Source organism: Fonsecaea nubica (assembly GCF_001646965.1).
Source record: "Fonsecaea nubica strain CBS 269.64 chromosome Unknown Scaff16, whole genome shotgun sequence".
NCBI lineage: Eukaryota > Fungi > Ascomycota > Eurotiomycetes > Chaetothyriales > Herpotrichiellaceae > Fonsecaea > Fonsecaea nubica.
Genome location: NW_019173689.1, coordinates 11860 through 29595, shown reverse-complemented (window position 1 = coordinate 29595; position 17736 = coordinate 11860). Strand labels below are relative to the sequence as shown.

General features: G+C 53.8%; 7 protein-coding genes across 7 annotated transcripts; 5 read left to right on the top strand and 2 right to left on the bottom strand.

The window, feature by feature from the left end:
* Positions 1–1108: 1108 nt before the first annotated feature.
* AYO20_03374 (hypothetical protein) lies at positions 1109–1921 on the top strand (the record flags this gene model as incomplete). The annotated part of the gene is made up of 1 exon (XM_022641677.1): positions 1109–1921. The coding sequence occupies one exon, from the start codon at positions 1109–1111 to the stop codon at positions 1919–1921; it is 813 nt and encodes a 270-aa protein (XP_022502210.1).
* Positions 1922–3054: 1133 nt separating this feature from the next.
* AYO20_03373 (hypothetical protein) lies at positions 3055–3957 on the top strand (the record flags this gene model as incomplete). The annotated part of the gene is made up of 1 exon (XM_022641676.1): positions 3055–3957. The coding sequence occupies one exon, from the start codon at positions 3055–3057 to the stop codon at positions 3955–3957; it is 903 nt and encodes a 300-aa protein (XP_022502209.1).
* Positions 3958–4898: 941 nt separating this feature from the next.
* On the bottom strand, positions 4899–6178 carry AYO20_03372 (hypothetical protein; the record flags this gene model as incomplete). The annotated part of the gene is made up of 2 exons (XM_022641675.1): positions 4899–5959; positions 6046–6178. 2 exons carry the CDS (start codon positions 6176–6178, stop codon positions 4899–4901), a joined length of 1194 nt encoding a protein of 397 aa, XP_022502208.1.
* Positions 6179–7294: 1116 nt separating this feature from the next.
* Positions 7295–9076, top strand: AYO20_03371 (hypothetical protein; the record flags this gene model as incomplete). Its single annotated transcript, XM_022641674.1, has 1 exon — positions 7295–9076. The coding sequence occupies one exon, from the start codon at positions 7295–7297 to the stop codon at positions 9074–9076; it is 1782 nt and encodes a 593-aa protein (XP_022502207.1).
* A 751-nt stretch (positions 9077–9827) lies between these two features.
* AYO20_03370 (hypothetical protein) lies at positions 9828–13230 on the top strand (the record flags this gene model as incomplete). Its single annotated transcript, XM_022641673.1, has 5 exons — positions 9828–9960; positions 10032–10435; positions 10507–11345; positions 12061–13170; positions 13215–13230. 5 exons carry the CDS (start codon positions 9828–9830, stop codon positions 13228–13230), a joined length of 2502 nt encoding a protein of 833 aa, XP_022502206.1.
* A 60-nt stretch (positions 13231–13290) lies between these two features.
* AYO20_03369 (hypothetical protein) lies at positions 13291–14373 on the bottom strand (the record flags this gene model as incomplete). Its single annotated transcript, XM_022641672.1, has 7 exons — positions 13291–13422; positions 13472–13534; positions 13596–13736; positions 13785–13892; positions 13941–14090; positions 14152–14293; positions 14366–14373. The coding sequence occupies 7 exons, from the start codon at positions 14371–14373 to the stop codon at positions 13291–13293; spliced, it is 744 nt and encodes a 247-aa protein (XP_022502205.1).
* Positions 14374–15269: 896 nt separating this feature from the next.
* On the top strand, positions 15270–17502 carry AYO20_03368 (hypothetical protein; the record flags this gene model as incomplete). Its single annotated transcript, XM_022641671.1, has 2 exons — positions 15270–15363; positions 15413–17502. 2 exons carry the CDS (start codon positions 15270–15272, stop codon positions 17500–17502), a joined length of 2184 nt encoding a protein of 727 aa, XP_022502204.1.
* Between the last annotated feature and the right edge of the window lie 234 nt (positions 17503–17736).

Below are 17736 nucleotides of genomic sequence, written 5' to 3'. Positions count from 1 at the left end.
CTTGGTATTTTCCTCCTCTTGTCACGTTCGGCCTATTCATACGCGAGCTACAGCGGGAAGAGTTGGTGCAATGCATGAAGTCGACGCAAGCGTCCTCGGTAGTCGGTAGGGGTACGTCATCTCAAAGAAATCTTCACCAGCCCTTCTCCTTGGGGATAGGCTTGATAGGCACTGGATGGACAACCATGGGACAAGCGCGCACTGGCGCGCCCAGGGATGTGCAAAACTCGTACGGAGTAGTAAATAAATGGCTAATGCTCGGCACGGAAGAGGTGACTATGATGCACAGGCGGGAACAATGGGAGAAGATTGTTTGTTGGGTTCCAGGTTTGCTCGGATGCAAAGAAACTTGAGGCACTGCAGGGACCCATGGGGGAGTCGAGCCAGGCGTGCAATTGGTGCAAACACGCCCAACCCTGTTCCTGCGTCGGGAGGCAGTGCGCCAATTATTGCCCATTCAATCGCACCGCCTGGGCTTCCACTAAGCTCTGCTAGGCTCCCCAAGGAGGATCCCGCTGGGCCTCTGGCTGGGCTTCTGGGGCAATCCCTGCAGTGTTTCGTCTCGCTTTCTCACACTGCGCCTAGAGAATTGCAACCCTCTCAATTCATCCATTCATCCTACTGCTTTTACCGAGTACGCTTTCTTGATTCATTCAACTCCCTCATTCACTCACTCCATCACTTATTCACACCTGACACTGTCCACTTTTTCTCTTTTTTCCATTCTCCTTCTTTCTCACCTTTCAAACACCACACACCCCCATATTTCCCTCGCTTTGTCCCCCCTTTGTCTTATTACCATCGCTTTTTTCTTAAACATCCATCATCTGTCCAGTACCAAGCGTCAATCAGCGTCTCGCCTGCGTTGACTCTTGTAGAACCGAATTTCCAACCCTCACCAAGCACACGTGCCTCTCGCTACCTCGATCATCACCAGGATCAGGCCCTTCGTTCGCGGCCCTGCCTCGCCTTCGAGGGAATATCTTAACACCTTTGACACCGACGCACTCTCTTCGCGCCCTCAAGCCTTCCCAGGCCGGGTCTCGATTGTTTCAACATCTTTGTACCTCAAATCCGAACCTTCCCTGCTTCATATCTTCTCGACAAGATGCGGTCTCTCACCGTAGTCCTTTTCAGCTTGCTCTGTGCATCCGCCGTTTCAGCAGATCCTCTCGACGATGCTATAGCACTCTTCAAACGACAAAATGTCCCATTGTCTACTGGCAGTTCCGACACCAGCAGTTCCACCACCCCAACTAGCTCTCCGACCAGCAGCGACGACGACTCCTCGACCACTACTACTGTTACGAGCGATACCACCTCTGCCACCACGGAGACCACATCCTCCACGATCACCCTTCCCCCAACCTCATCGTCCTCGGTGACTGTGATCACATCGACATCCACACGTACTCCTTCCTCCTCTTCCTCCTCTGAGGACGATAGCACTTCGGACAAGTCCACCTCTACGGAGACTAGCACATTTACTCCATCAAGGACGTTGATTACTACAAGCTCGCTCCAAGAGGTCATTACCACAATCACAAGTGTCAGTGAAGGGAGCACCGTCCATCTTACCAGCACCGGTAGCAGCCTGGTTCCAGTCACAACCAGTGTTGATCCCGCTTCCCTGACGGGTGGAGGCGGCAAAGGCGGCAGTTCGGGTCTCAGCGATACAGCCAAGGCCACCATTGGAGGTGTGGTGGGCGGCGTTGGTGGTGCTTTGTTGCTTGCTGGATTGGCATACACCGCCTGGAGGATTTGGGGCAAGAAGAAGACCCTTCACGACGACGATCTCTACGACCCCAATCTCAACCAAGACAAACTCAGCGGCACCACAGGGTCTGATTCTACGCCGTTCCGTTCCACGCTGGATCAATACCATTCTCCCGGACCTGTCAACACCGCGTCAAACTTTTAGAAGCCGCGAGCTACCAAACTAATCCCTTGACGATCGTTATGACAGCACTTGGTCTTCGACTTTTATTAGCGAGAGAGCGCGCAACTTGCGTGGATCCGTCCAAACATCAAAATCCATTAAACCAAAGACCCACCCGGATCGGCCGGGAGGGCAATTTACAGTGAATGAAACTGCTTCCAATGTATTAGGGGGGCATAATTCGTGCTGCTCAGCACTTATTTTCACCAATGTCCTATGTTGTTTGAAGCTGTACATAGGATATGGAAATCGGGGCTAGGCGTGGTCTGAGGCATTGGCTAGCTAGAGATACAAATTTCCCTTTTCCCTTTTGTTGTGTCGCATTTTACCTCCAATGTTTCACCGTTAATTCGCGTGAGTTGAGAGTTCATGATCGTCCGAGGTCAATCTTGGCATAAAAGCAAGGCGAAGCCTCCAACGTCTACTCGGTACTACCAGTGATAATAATCATAATGCAAAGAAGGATTCACCCAGGATTTAAGTAAGCCAGCGCTTACGTATGCTATGGAGATGTAGTTGTACGAGAACTTTTCATTGTCGTACCTTTCTCGGGCCAGTCGTGTGAGCACCAGACTATTCCAAATGTGGATTAGTTCGTCTCCCAATGGCTGGTCTCCGAACACGGTCGCGCTCACGCGTCATTCGGTTCTCGAGTCGCCCGTTGTACGTCCAGCCGTTGTAGCGACCAGCCACTCACAGAGACAAGACCAAATGCTCAAGCAGACCCTGTCTTTCTCGTCAACCTCGACTCTGGCCGTCTACCAGAGAGCTGATACACGACATTCCAGACAGATAGAGAAGAACGACACAGGGAAGACGGAGAGAGGATGTTCTTCCTTTCTTCTCCGGCGCCGCAGCAGTCCAACCTTTTCCTGCCCTCGACCTCTCAAAAGTCCCGCCACCCGACTTTCTCAAACTCTCCCAGTCACGACAATACCTACGGGCGGGCGCACGCTCGGGCGTATTACGCTCCACACTCGCCCTCGCCGCTGCGGACGACGAGGAATGCGAACCTGATGCCGTCCCCTCCACAGTGCAAGGGCGATTGTTGTAGTAGCTTGCTGAGTTCGTCGCCTCTGCGGGGTGGTTTGTCGGAGCATCAAGATGAGAACAGCATGGAGAGTGAGAACGAGGAAGGAATTGAGACTGCGACGGCCTCTGGCTTCCGTTCGAAGGTGCACGAGACACCTACAGGAAAGCTGGATTTCCGAACATATGGATGTGACGGGCAGGCATCGTTGATTTCGCCGCCTGATTCAGGCTCGAACCGCAAATTCGGCTCAACGGTCTTCTCGCACGAGCAATCAACTTTCGATCCCTCGCCATCTACCTCGTTCGCCAGTATCCCGCGCCCAAGTATCTCGACGACTTCGGGCCATCAGAATCCGTCACAATGGGAACTGCGCTCCCGCTCGTCGAGTCCGTCATCTCTTCTGAACAGTCAAACCAACAGAAGTCGAGAACAAAGAAAGTCGAAGTTTCTAGATCGCATTCGGCGGAGAAGAGATGACGACAGATCCGAACAGGTCGGCGAGCAGGTGTTGCGAATGGATTTTGTCAAAGAGAGGAGGGTCTGGGAGAGAGAAATGGCACGCAGAGCTGCAATGGAGGCTGCTCAAGAAGAGGAGGTGGAGAGCGAAGATGACGATGACGACGACGAAGAAGAACCGGAGCTAAGCCCGACGCAAGAATTTGAGGAAGATATCGAAGTGGATGAGTTGATACGGCAATATGAGCAAGAGCAACTCCAAACGGTGAAGGATGATGAATTTGTGGTCGAAGATGCCGAGGACGAAGAATATGAGCGATTGTTTAGAGAGATGGAGATCCTGTCTCAGCACTCGCAGCCTCTATCACAAAACCTACCGGCATCTCAACCGCCACGACCGGAAAACGAACGAGTCCTCGGTCAAACGAGTCTGCATACGACGCAGACTTCTCTTCCTGGCGAGCCTCCGCTGCCGCAGCTGCCGCAGCATGTGAACACAGTCAATGCTGAAACGATGGATCTGTCTTGATTATGTCTGAGGTTTTTTGGGAGAAATTGCGGTACCAGACTCTGAAAGCTGAGAATTGTTGCGGATGTACCGAGTAGTCGTGCAAGGTCACATGGTGGCATTCGCTGGGTACCCATCTGTACAAACATTGTGAGAGGAGCACAGTTTGGCAAGAGCACAGTCTGGCAATGGCACGTTTACCGTGGACAATCATACACACATAGATACACACATACAGCATTGAGTGAGATTGAGGGCCTGTCTTGAGGGCGGCGCCACGATGCCATGATGCTGTCCAAGGTGCCAGACATGTCAAACATGTCGATACTGTCAAGACATTAAACCATGAAGACAGTCTCTTCGTTACCAGCTTCTCTTCAACACCAATAGACCGAGAAAGACAAACATGTCTCTCTCCTCTTGCACCTGCACATCTACCTCCCCTGCCGCCGATTCTGCGAAACCGTTCTATCCTCTCATAGTAGATATCTTTTAAACCCCCCAAGATGAAAAAAAAAAAGTCCTCTCTACCGAATTACTCGAAATACCTAACCTGCCTACAGAGGTTCTAATGTATTGCATTATATCACTTACTCGATTGCGGGCCACTGACGTCGGTCAGATTCTCGGGATATAAGAGGGTGTGTGTGTGTGTGTGGACGTACAAGTGAAAATGTGTATGTGGTATCACGAGCACTGCTCGGAACGACCTAGGCAGAATACATATTGGCTCAGATTGCTCCACGGTGTACTCGGTCCTGTATTATTTCGAATAAAGCATTCCTTTCAAACGAGTCAGACTTTGAACCTCTCTTTTTTTGGCCCCACGCGTCGTGGTCGCCTGCGCAGGCTGTGCCCATCCATCGGCTTTCTACGTCACAAACAAACGGGCCATGTATAGCAGTTGCTAAACCTTTCTAGCCATACACGCTCTCTCTCTGGCTGGCTCAACCACTCGTCACCTACTGAGTTGGACATCCTTCTTCCGGACCCTCGCCTCCGTCACCTCCCAACAATCCGCCCATACCCGGTAGGGGATTGGCAACGAGGTCGTCCGGGGGTGCGCCCTCGCTCTGCATCTCCTGCATCTTCTCCCAGATGAACTCGCGGCACTTGGGGTCGTCGTCGCTGTAGCCCGGTTCCTCGAACTTGGCGACGATGGTGCGCACGATGACGTGCTGGCGTGTGAAGCGCTCGTGCTCGGCCTGCGCGAGTTTCGGCGGCTGGTTCGTCTGCAGGTAGTCGGGGAACTTCTCCGACAGCTCCTTCATGGGCTCGTACAGCATGTCCTTGTTGGTCAGCTGCTCCATCATGCCCAGGAACATCTTGGACAGTTCGCTGTCCGACTGCGACCCGGACTCGGTCTCCAGCGCCCGCAGCATCTCAGCCAGCATGTCCTCCTCTGATTTTTGCTGGGATGACTTGGCCGTCGCTGACGTCGCCGCCGCCGAGGACGACTCCATGCGCGCCATGGTCTTCCGAATCGTGTCCTCGAATGAGCTCGACCCCTGTTTCGCCGCGGTCGCTGACCCTGTCGATGCTGATTCTGACGGGGGTATAGCTGTCCCTCCTGGCGCTTCCGGGCTCCGTGATTTCGACTTGGCCTTGGACTCACTGTCCCTCCTCGTCGCTTCCGCGTGTGCCATATCCCCGACTTTCCCGCCGACATCTTCCCCCAAGATGGCCTTCAGGAGGTCCTCGGGTTTGATGCCCTCGGCCTCCATTTTCTGCGTGAATTCCTCGAGTTCGCGTCCCATCTTTGAAAGATCCTCAGGTGTTGCAGCGCTGGCGGCTGGATCGAGCGACATCTTGGACATGACGTCGGACATTTCAGCGGTCAGCCGGGCCATGAATTCATCATCTGATTCCGAGGCATGAGGACCAGAGGGGATGTGTAAATCCGGTGGGAGGGCTGATTTCTCGGTCGACGGTCTGCCTGGACCTGAGGATGAAGGGGCAGGTTCTGAGGAGAGGGATTTTGACTGTTGCTGAGAGGTAGCGGCGGAGAATTGATCGAGAACATCTAGAGGAGCGGAGCATGTCAGCATCGATGACCATCTGGTTTTAGGGAGGCAAGAGCATAGATCAAGCTTGCGCGTGCATGCGTACCGTCGAGGTCGTCAAAATCTGGATCTGAATCCTCATCTATGGCTGCTTCGGGAGGCTTTTGACTTGAGGATTCTGGTTGCGAGGCCGTCGTCGCTTGCGACTTGGAATCTGAGGACTGAGGCGGTTCAGCCATTTTGGTAAATGGCTATACCAGCCAAGACAAGACAGTCGAGCGCACACTGCGTTGACAATCGGGTGACGTCGAGTTCGGCACTTGTATGTCGTCCTTTGCGGCTGGTGATGAGGCGGAGGACACGAATTGAGAGCTGTCGAGGAGAGGCTCTGGATGTTCGAAGCACGGAAGAGGATCTCAACAGCAAGAAAGGGGGCACCTTGTGAGTATCGCAATTGTGTCTAGCACCCAGAGGACGAGGCTCGGCCTGGTTGTGAAACTTGGAAGTGAGCAGGTGGATTTGACTCTGGACCCCGCAAACCGAGGTACGTACTTCACCGAGCCTGTGGGCATGACGAAAAGGGAAGGACGATTATTAGAGATTTTTGGGGAGAATATGGACTAGTGCCGATTATATGCCGTATGAGGAAATATGCTCATCATCTCTATTGTCTATACGAGTACGAGTATATCCAGAGGTCCTTTTCAACCTCAACATCATCTCAAAGAAGCGATCATCAACATCCGTGCTCTCTGAGCAGATGCGCAAGTTGACACAATCTCCACTCAGCTGCCAATTTGCACCGACACTGCCATCTCGAAAGACCCAACGGCCACTGTCAAAGCCAACAACCAATTGATGTCCATGTCAGGCCCATCGACCAGCATTCGCAAGGCTCACCTGCTCACAAAAACTGGGATTTTGTGGCTAAAGAATGCACGATACAATCTACCAATGCTTAGCTCAAGGCAGAATGCCATCATTAGGCGTCCGGATTGGAAATTCATGCCACTGCAGTGCCATTGATGGAGTTGCCACCGGAGCGCTGCATAGAACCAAATCGGGACTAGCTCCTACAGCGATGGTTCGCTTGCCAGGCTTGTCTCGTTGAGCAGCGCAACTCGTGCCTCAGACTCTTTCCTTGATGCAACTCTCGGGATCAGCTAGTACTGTGGATCTTGCGGCTTGGAATTGACCGACGCTGTCTCTGACGTCGGCCATGGAGGCTTTGGAGCATATCGCCAAGGACATCTGCCTGGGACGGTGCTTGCTGTTCGAGGTATATATATAGTGGTCAAACCCATGGCCTCGACACATGAATACCTCCACAACTATTGCGACAAAGTCATATCAGAATGCATCTCACTCTACAAACTTTGCTTCTCATCTCAGCCTCTGCCCAGGGCGTCCTCGGTGACTTCCTGGGCCCAACCTATCCAGCTCCTACGGATCTTGCCAGCAATGGTAGTCGTGTCTCCACGGCTTGGACGAATCTCACCTCGACTCTCAATGGGTTCATCAGGAATCCAAGCACCAATCTGACAAGTCCTGCTGGGTTGAAAAACATCACCTTCTCCCTGGGCATGTTCTCAATCCACGACGCCTCTGCTGCCAGGTCGTTGCAGTTTCATCACACGTCCGAAGAGATTGCCAACTCAACCACTGGTCTGAAGAAAGTGGACGGGAACAGCATATACCGCGTCGCCAGCATCTCCAAACTTTTCACGACCTTTGCGGGTATGCTCAATTTGAACGACAGTGATTGGGATCGTCCCATTACCGACTTTATCCCGACGTTTGCAGCGTATGCAGCAGCGCATCCGGCAGAGAATGATTCTACGCTTACTGTCGCCTGGGACAAGGTCACGCTTGCAGCTCTCGCCAGTCAAATAGCAGGCAATCCACGAGACGTTACACCCTTTGACCCGGGGGATTATCTGTATCTCGTCGGCGCCAATGTGCTGTTGAATACATTCGGGCTGCCACCTCTGAATGAGAGCGACCCGCTGGCCGCCCCTCCATGCTTGGTCTCTGCACTCGCGGGGAATCTGAACTGCTCCAACAATGAATACGCAATGGGCGCCGCAGGTCGACCACCGCTGTTCCAGCCTTGGACCAGTCCAGCATATACAGACTACGGGTATATGTTGCTTGGTGCGGCGATAGCCAACATTACTGGTACCTCGATTCACGATGTCTACCGCGAAAGTATCTTCAGCCCACTGGGAATGGCTTCTTCATTCTCCCAGGTTCCCAATGCATCCCAATACAGCCAGTACGTCATTCCTGGAAATGTCACCACAGCAGCATTGACAGACGGCGAAGCTCTCGAGGTGACGATACCCTCGGGTGGCCTTTTCTCCACCACGAATGACCTTGCAAGATTTGGTACAGCTATTCTGAATGGAACCCTTCTTGACCTGGACCAGACACGCAAATGGATGAAGCCAGTCACGCACACTGCCTTGCTCGAATACTCGATAGGCAGACCGTGGGAGATATACCGTTACACACACCCGGAGACTGGACATGTCACCGACATCTACACGAAGCTGGGCGACTCTGGCTACTTTGGCGGCTACATAGCGCTCATCCCCGACTTTGATGCAGGCTTCAGCATCATCGGCGCGAGCTCTCTACCCGAGCGTTCTCAATTGACTGCTTTCATGGCGGACCTCGTCACTGAAAAGATGCTGCCCGCTTTGGCTGCTGAGGCGCAAGCTGAGGCGCGACAGGGTTTTGTGGGCACGTACACCTCAGAAGACGAGAATCTCAACAGCACGTTGACATTGGCCATCAACCCACAAGGGAAACCCGGGTTGGTGATCAGCGACTTTGTCAGCAACGGCACGGATGTTTTGGCGAGTGGCTTACTCGGTGACGGCCCTGTGAGGCTCTTGCACTCGATATCTGATCGAGCCAACGGACGTGTCGCGTTCAGGACTTCCTCGTTTCATGCTCCCTCGGGCGGACTGTTCTCTCGACAATATAACGCCAACGTTGACTGGCTCGCGGGTGACTCGCCGACGTATGGCGGCATCGGTTTTGGACTTTTCGTGTTTGATCTGGATGAGAGCGGCGACGCGGTCGCGGTCAGCCCTGCGGCATGGAGGACGAGGCTTGTCAAGACAAACTAGACTGCACAATAAGCTCTAGCCTTACGGACACTACGGCTGATAGATCCAAATCTCAACCGGACTTTTTTGGGGAGCTTTTGACCTTTTTCCAAAGCCACGGGGCATAATAATAGCATGGGTCGATCACAAGGAATGAAAATCCCTAAAGACCTACTTACTTTGTAGAATGGTTGAAATGCCCAATAATGAGCCCAGGCTGGCCGTGCTGCCATGTAACGAATAGCCTCCAGTGGTCCCCGTCACTGTCGCTTCGGAGGTGTAGAATTGTGGCTATGCAATTGCTGTGCTACCAACCTGTTGCCACTGGCGCCACTGTACGTCCTTGGTACAGACGTACCATGCGTATTATACGTACCCGTACCGATCTGCAATGCCAATGCCAATGCTGTGTACTTGGTACTTGTGTGCTGTCGGTCCATCCCCAACCCCGACCCAGACCAATCTACACCGGTTCTCTCCGTCGGGGAATCAAAATCGTTCCCGGGGGGCCTTAAAACACACCCATATATAAAGCACGACATATGTACGTGTGTACTCGGTATACGTGTGTATGAAGGGTACTTACTTCTCTTTTCTCCCCAGACCCAACTAGAAAGGATATTCGTTTTCCCTCGTTGTCGTTTATTGTCGTTGCCGTCGCCCACCCGCGCGCGCGCGATGGTCGCGGTCCAGAATGCCTGGTGTTCCCTCCGGACGAGGGTGCGATGCATGTCGGCAGCAAAAGAAAAAGGTATTCCCAAGGGAAAACACAATGAGGTCCGGTGTTGTGATGCTAAGCTCCAACGTCTATCCTCCTCAATCTAGTGTGATCCCACCACGCACCCGTGTCCGCGGTGCAGACGGCTCAATATCCCCTGCGTCGGACTCGGGAGGCGTCGCTACAAGTTCGTGTCCGACAACAACAGCAACAGGGCGTCAACCACGCCGTCGGGCGACGCTTCACTTCGGACACCAGAAGCTGCTGGGACTGGGACGGGGTCCGCCGCTCAGAGCCCGCCGAGTTTCGAGTTGCTCACGATATCTCGATCCCCGGTCAACGACACGGCTCGACTCGCGAGTGCCTTTGCCGATAAAATCAAACCCACCCTCGGCGTGCAGTACAATCTGGCCTGGACGTACGGCGACTACCTCAACCACGTCCCGGCTCGTCTAGGCGTGAACGAGGCTCTGGACAGTGCCACCGACACCTTTCTGACAGCTTTTGCCACGCTGACGGATCCGCTCGGCAAGAGAAGTAACCCCGTTCTGTTGGAAAAGTACGGGCAAACCTTGGCCAGTCTGAGAAGGTGTCTGGATGACCCCGTCAAGGCGAGAAGCCCGGAGACGCTCTGCGCCATTTTGTTCCTGTGGAATTGCCAGGTGAGTTCTGTCCAAAGCCTGATGACCCGGTGCTGCCCTAATGTTTTGTTGCTGACTCTCAGCCACTCTAGCAGTTCATATGGCAGCGGAATGGGCCGATTACCGCACACGCGGATGGTGTTGCCCAGATTCTCAAATTGAGAGGCAATGTGGACAAGTACCACGACCCCTTCGAGTCCAATCTACTCCTCAGTCTGCGTGCCGTTGTGGTGAGTGCCCCGTCCGGAGGCGCCAAAGGTTCTGCAGTCGCTGACGTTCGACACCCTTTCCAGCTTTTTGACTCCCTCTTCAATGGCCGCATCACTTTCACCGACCAAGAGTGGGTGTCCATGTTCGATAGCCAGCTGTATGACCTCAGTCCAGAAGGCCAGGCGGTACAACGCTTGACCCGTGTGCCGAATCTGATGCGTCGAAGCAAGGCCTTCCTGATGGGGGACCTGGACTCCCAGGATCAACTGGCCGACTTGGAGAAAGAGGCCCATGCACTCCGCGCAGAACTCGAGCCCGCACTGTCCCTCGTCCGGCAGCGATGGGAGAAAGTCTCGGCGAACCCAGACAGCGTGTTCCCACGAAAGCCTCACCTGGCCGGCCTGGCGCACTGCCACTTCCTGCGGTCCTACGCCCTCGTCCTGGCCATCGCCATCCTCATCAACGAGACACGGCTGGCCGTGAGCCTCGACGCGGCCGAGATCCTGCAAGAGTCGCACGAATTTTCCCTCGAGATCATCAATCTGTCCAGACTCGCGTCTCCGTACCGACCGCTCGGCGCATCTGCCCTCGGCGTCTGTCTCCTCACCGCCGAGACCGGGGCGGCCGATGCAGAGACCAAAGAGTCCGCCAGGAGTCTGCGCATGGAGTTTGCCAGCGATTTCCAGGGATATCAAAACGTGGAGGCTCGTCAGGACTTGCAGTTGGTCTGTGGCCGTGAGTGGTCTCGGTATCTGGCTCGGTAGACAATTTCCAGAGTGCGTACCGGGGATTTCTCGACGCCGCGGAAGGGGTGTAGTGTGCATACGGAGTATATTTGGTTCGCTTGGAGATGGTTCGAGTGTCTGGACGTCTTAGCGCTGCGGGAAACATAGATTGACGAGACGGACCTTTAGAGTTAGAGGGTGCCTCTGCTATGTCCGGGATCCCTAGAAGAAAACCAAAAAGGGCCTGCAAAGGATGACCTGTCATGTCCATGAATGTGCGTGAGAATGAAGAGTCTGGGACGGGACAGGTCCTATTCTCAAACTAGGCACATTTTCCAGCCGTTTTAGTACAGGTGTTAATTAGTAGCCAATAACATCGCCATACACTTAGACTTTCTGCTGGAAAATATAAAGCGGCAATAGATATTTACCCAACCTGGCGAGTTGAGCTTTCACCAATTCTCAGATACTCCCGACTCCCTATTTTCCACTCACAATCCAACTTGACGCCATGAACGCCACTCTACCTTGGAAGATTTGAGGATTTTCAACCCCCTGGGGCTAAATACCACCTATGAGGCTGTTTCCACTCGGCGTGGCAGCCCGGTCACACGCACGAGGGGCACACGTGTCGCAATGGAGCTTTGGGAAATGTGCTACTGCTGCTACTGTTGGTACTGCTTGTCGACAACGACGACGCCACTTTTCCAGCCTCAAGTCCGCCAGAAGTGATGACGTCGACAACGACCCCCTGAGAATCCTCTTCTGCGGCACCGACCAGTTCAGCGTGGCCTCGCTGCAGGCCCTGGCCCAGTACTCCAAGACCCCCGGCAGCAACGTCCGCTCCATCGACGTCGTGACCAGGACCGACAAGCGAGTCGGCCGGGGCCGCAAGCTCGTCAGGCCGCCGGCCATCAAGCCCGCCGCGCAGGAGCTGGGGTTGCCCGTGCACCAGATCGACACGTTCAGGGGGTGGAGTCCGCCCACCACAGCGGCGGCTTGCAACCTGATCGTCGCCGTCTCGTTTGGCCTGTTGATCCCGCCGCGAATCCTCGGGGCCGCGAAATACGGTGGTCTGAACGTCCACCCGTCCATGCTCCCGGATCTCCGGGGCCCGGCGCCGATCCAATGGGCCATCATCCTCGGTCGAGAGAGGACCGGTGTCTCGCTGCAGACGCTCCACCCGACGCGCTTCGACGAGGGCATCGTCCTGGACCAGACACCGCCTCCAGGGCTGGAAATCCCGCAGCCCGACGACATCACGGCACAAGAACTCACGAGCTACCTAGCTCTCATTGGCGCCCAGATGTTGGTCAATGCCATCCGGAACCGTCTGTACATTCCGCCTCACAATGCCGTGGGTACCAGCAACATGGCGGGCAAGGACCCGACGCGTGCTCCAAAGGTCACGAGCGAGCTATGCGCCATCGACTTTGAGGCACTCACGAAACCCGAGATCCTCAGGCGAAACCGGGCACTTCAGTCTCTTCATGGCTTCGTGAGGTTCGGCCCCGAGCCGTCCCAGGTGCTCCGTATCAATTTCGGAGCGGACATGAGGGATATAAGAGATGGAGACGTCCCAGAAGAAGTCCGGGTGGCAGCGCAAGCAATGCCGGCTGGGGTTCCCTACGCAATTATTGCTGCACACGAGAATGTCAACGAGAGTTCAGAGCCTCTAATCATCAACGCGCGGCCAGACAAATATCAAGAGGGGTGCCAAATTGTCATTCCCACCATCACTGTCTCGTCCAGGGCAAAAGGTCCAGGCGCAGGAGCAGCCGCCCGTGCTAAACTCTTCTCACAGCCCGAAATCTTTGGCCAGTACAGGTTGTATCGTTTCTCCCACCCTATCTCTGGATTTCCAGAACCACCATTCGTTGAATGCACGGCACCTCCACCAAAAATTGATCCCAGCGGTCTAACGAATGACAACGCCCGAATCTAGTCTTCGTCAGCGACTCCCTCTAGAAGGATGGGCATTACGTGGAACTCACCGACGACAACCTGCTGGCCGGTCATAGAGGTATTCTTCGCTAGCGAAATATAGGCATCTGCGCAGTCGTCGAGCAAAGTCTGCGAAGGCTGTCAGTTGAGCAGATATCATCCGGAGAAGCGGACATACCTCTTGCTTAAGAGCGGCGCTGTTCTTAACAGCCTGGATACGCTCCTCACTGAATTTCAGACCCTAATTGCCGGTGTTAATGCCATTGTTCTGCATTCGCACGTGCAAATACAGAAAGACCTACCCATTCCGTCAGGAGAAGACCTGGCAGCACGGCATTGATACGGATCTTTGGCCCTTGTGTAGAGGCGAGGCATTTCATCAGATGTAGACCTGCAGCTTTACTGGTGGAGTACGCCATCGAGCTTCCGCCGCAGCTTATACCCTGGCCCAACTTCAGTAACTGCTCTGGTTCGAGGAATCCTCAACCTACCGCAACAGAGGAAGAGATGATGAATACGCCGCCATCCGGGTTCTTGTTGAAGATCGGAGCAGCTTCCTGCATCAACACTAGGTGGGACATGACGTTTGTGGCCCAACACTGTGGCAGTGAGCTAAAGGGATACTTGGCTGAGCATCATTACCGTACCTTGTCCCATTCAGCATGGCTCATATCATAGATGTCTCCAAAGTTCGTGAACCTGGTCCAGCCAGCATTGTTAATGATAATATCAAGTCCTCCCAATTGCTCAACGCTCTCTTTCACTAGCCGCACAGTGTCGCTGACGACTCCAATGTCCTGGGTTTTGGTATGTCAGAAAGGGCGATCTGTTGTGTTTCAGGTGGCTCGGCATTCTCACAGCCTGGATTACGACAGCCTTGACCCCCAGCCCTTTACACTTGTCAGCGACCTGGTCGGCTCTGTCTTTGCTGCTGACATAGTTCACGACAATGTTCGATCCTTCTGCTGCGAACTTCTCACAGATCAGCGCCCCGAGACCCCTGGCGTCTTTTTGTTAATCACATATGTTCATGCCGGAGCTGACAGAGAACTTGCCTCGATCCTCCTGTCACCAAAACATTGCGGCCTTTGAGAGAGTATGGCATATTGGTGGGGTGAAAATGGCTGGGTTCCTTTGGATCGGCTGGTCTCGCGTTCAGATAGCAGGGGAGTCAATTGCGTTAATAGTCCGACTCTGGTAGAAGATAGCAGGTTGTTATCGGATTTTATAAATCCGGTTCTCGACTCGATATGCGGGGCATCGAGGCAAAGAAGACCGTGCCCTCGTCCCTGTCCCCGGAACGAGTCCGGAAAACCGCGATTAGGCCGTTGATTGCCGCGGTTGTTTGACTGGCTGTGGTGTATTAGCCAAGGTGTTTTCCCATTGGGAGCCTCGCGAGTTTCTTTTATGGCACATGGCTCGTATACTTTGATTGAACGGTTGATCATGACTGTCGGTGCAGCCCACGAATGGGGTCGTTGTAGGTATAGGGAGAAGCTAAGACTTCACGCAAGACTATGACGGCTTACCCTGACAATTGTAAACGTGGACACAAAGATGAGACAGATTGTTCTTCTACACCAAAGGACGATGCCAGCAGGACGAAATACAATATTCAATGTGAGGTTGGGGGTGTGACTTCCTCGTAGCATCATCGCAGTATCGCTCCTTCCCGAATGACAATGACACCAGCACTTCGTCTTGCCTGCGCCTGCGCCTGCAACCTGCCACTGCATGCGTCGGGATGGGCTTGCCATGGCCATGACTTTTCCTCAGCTTTAATTCAATTGCCATCGTCAGCTCCGTGAAAGATGCTTCTGCGCCTTCGTTCAGCTTCGTAGAGCCTCCAGTTAGGCTCATCTACTGACCTCCCTCTTCAGCTCCTCACCTCGCTGTCGTGGGAGGCACATGGCTCAGGCGTAACCACAAAGATAATGATCGTCCTGTGACAAGATTTGTGTCGTTGTTGGGCCAGCATGATTTCCCACACACGATCTCGGAGCAAAGGCTCATTCTCCATCTTTTCCTTTGACACTATTCGATCGTTCAGTCGTGCCGGTTCACGACAAGGTAAGACATTCTCGAAGTCACATTATCACCGGCTGACCTTTCATTCCAGCATCTCGGATTCCCTCAAAGGACGAACTGCGTGATCGAACAGAGTCAAGCCTCTCTTATCGATGTGATCCCAAAAATCAGCCGCCAGCCTCGCCCGAGCCGATTTCCCCCGGCCATGTCGTGGAGGAATCTGTCAAGTCAACTCCTCAATCACCACAAGGACTGGGAGATCATGACGAGGGCCAGCAGACTCAGTCAGATGCAGAGGCTGCTGTGCTGCCATTTCAGAGCACCCGCCGTCGAACAAATCGACTGCGTCCCAGATCGTGGCTGCCCTTTTCGCGTTTATCCCCTCAAAGTCCATATCCTCGCAGCATCTCCACTCAATTACCAAAGACCGCCAGTACTTCCACGGTCGCTCGGAGTGTCATTTCTGCTCCCGTCCTCACCAGTACCACGAATATCACCGTGGCTCGAGCGGAAGGAGTCCATTGTGGAGAAATGTTTGATGTGGCTTTTGCTCAATCCTCTTGGAACTCGCAAGTTGGCTGGGTAGCAAGTAACAATGAGGACAGTGAAGGGTCATCGCGTCACGCAAAAGCTTCCAGTGGACGTTGTGGTGAAAGTCCCGGGGGCATTGCCAATCTGACGACATCGAAACGCGGAAGGATTTTGCGACTGAGGAATGCCATCAGGAGTAAGATTCGAAACGGAACTTCACGCCCAGCAGGCATAACGGCACAGCACAAGCAAATTCCGGAGACACCTGGAGATGTGCAAGGCGATGAAGTGCCGACGTTGAAGAGAGATTTGCCCCATTCGCGAGCAGAAACATTGAATCTCTATAAAGGGAAGATCAAAGGCATCACAGGAAATGGTCACATTCGACGCAAGTCTGTGAACACCGACAAAGGTGCAGCAGAATCAAGAGGGGGAGACTCGCCTCTTCTTGGTCGCGGCGACATCATAGACCTTCCCCCGACAGATTTCGCTTCCGAACACAGCGACAATGAGTCTGGGTTTGGTTCACTCACCAGATCATTTGCCAGTGCCGTTGATAAACTGGACTTTTACTCTAGTCTGCCACGCAACATGTCTTTCCTCAGGTCCAGATCCTCCTTCTTCCATTCTAAGCAAGGAGGGAATGGAGGCAACAATCAAGATGAGACGAGCCGGCAATTCCCACCAATTTCGCCTTCCAAGCCAGCGCCTCCAGTCGCTCGAGCGATAGCTGCGTCATCCCAATCAGATCTTTTGGGCAGTTTCAATCCCAAGGGCCATCTTCAAAAGCCAGCCTCAGCAGCGAGACATGATGGGCAACACGATTCTCAATCACAAGAATTCGGGCCCAACCGAGAAGTCCAGGCAGGCCGACAGACTGCGGTCGCGCCATTGGTGTTTTCGGCCGAAAAGAATGGTTATGTGCCTGCGGCGCCGATAGCTGGATACCCTAGAGGAGTCAACCCGTTACGTATGCATCCGCCTGGAGCCATGGCTGTAGCACCATCCGTCCTAGATCAAGCATCACAAGCATTGTCCCTTGACCATAACGCACCTCTCACCTTTCCGCGGAGACACACACCAACCCCCAACAGCGAGGACCGTGAAGGCTCAGATACGACTTCACTCGAAGATGCCCCCATCTATTCACCGTCTCTCGGAGATCTCAGCCAGTATGCTCGCGATACACCTCGCCCAGCAAAGGCTGTCCCTTCTGGAGGCAGTCGAGACCAAGACGGGCATTCAGTGTCTACCCAAAGCTCTGGTAAAAAGGATCTCGCTGCCAAAGGACAAGCCGGCACATTAAAGAAGAGTAGGAGTGGTGTGGGATTGTTCTCGAAATCCAAGTCCGAAAACACGTCCACAACCTCTACTCACAGCAGACCGCAGGCGGAATCACCGTTGTACCAACGTAGCGGTAATCAACAGGGCAACACGGACAGTGGCAAAGGAAAAATGGTGAAGAAAAGTAAGAGTTTACATTTTGGAGGACTTTTTAAGAGAAAGGATACGGCTGACCTGAAGTCGACAATGGCATCGTTGGCCTTTCAACCAGCCACACCATCCCCACTTCGAAAGGTGATGCGCTTTGGCAGTCAGTCAACCCGAGGTGGCGGCAACTCTCCTACAGCACCGTCGGCAAAGAAATAAAGCGAACAAAGTACCTCGAACTCGGTACCCCTGGCAAATGACCGCAGCCTAAGAGAGGCGAGACAGGAAGGTCCGAAGCGGGTCCAGGATGAAATTAGTGAGGACTGTTTAGCATGGGTATTTGATACCTCGCATGTGGTACGAGAATCGAACAAATGTCACTGCAGGATGGCCGGCATGGCAGCCCTGGATTTGGGGATGTATGTGCAAGGTAGAATGAAGGATGGAATGCAG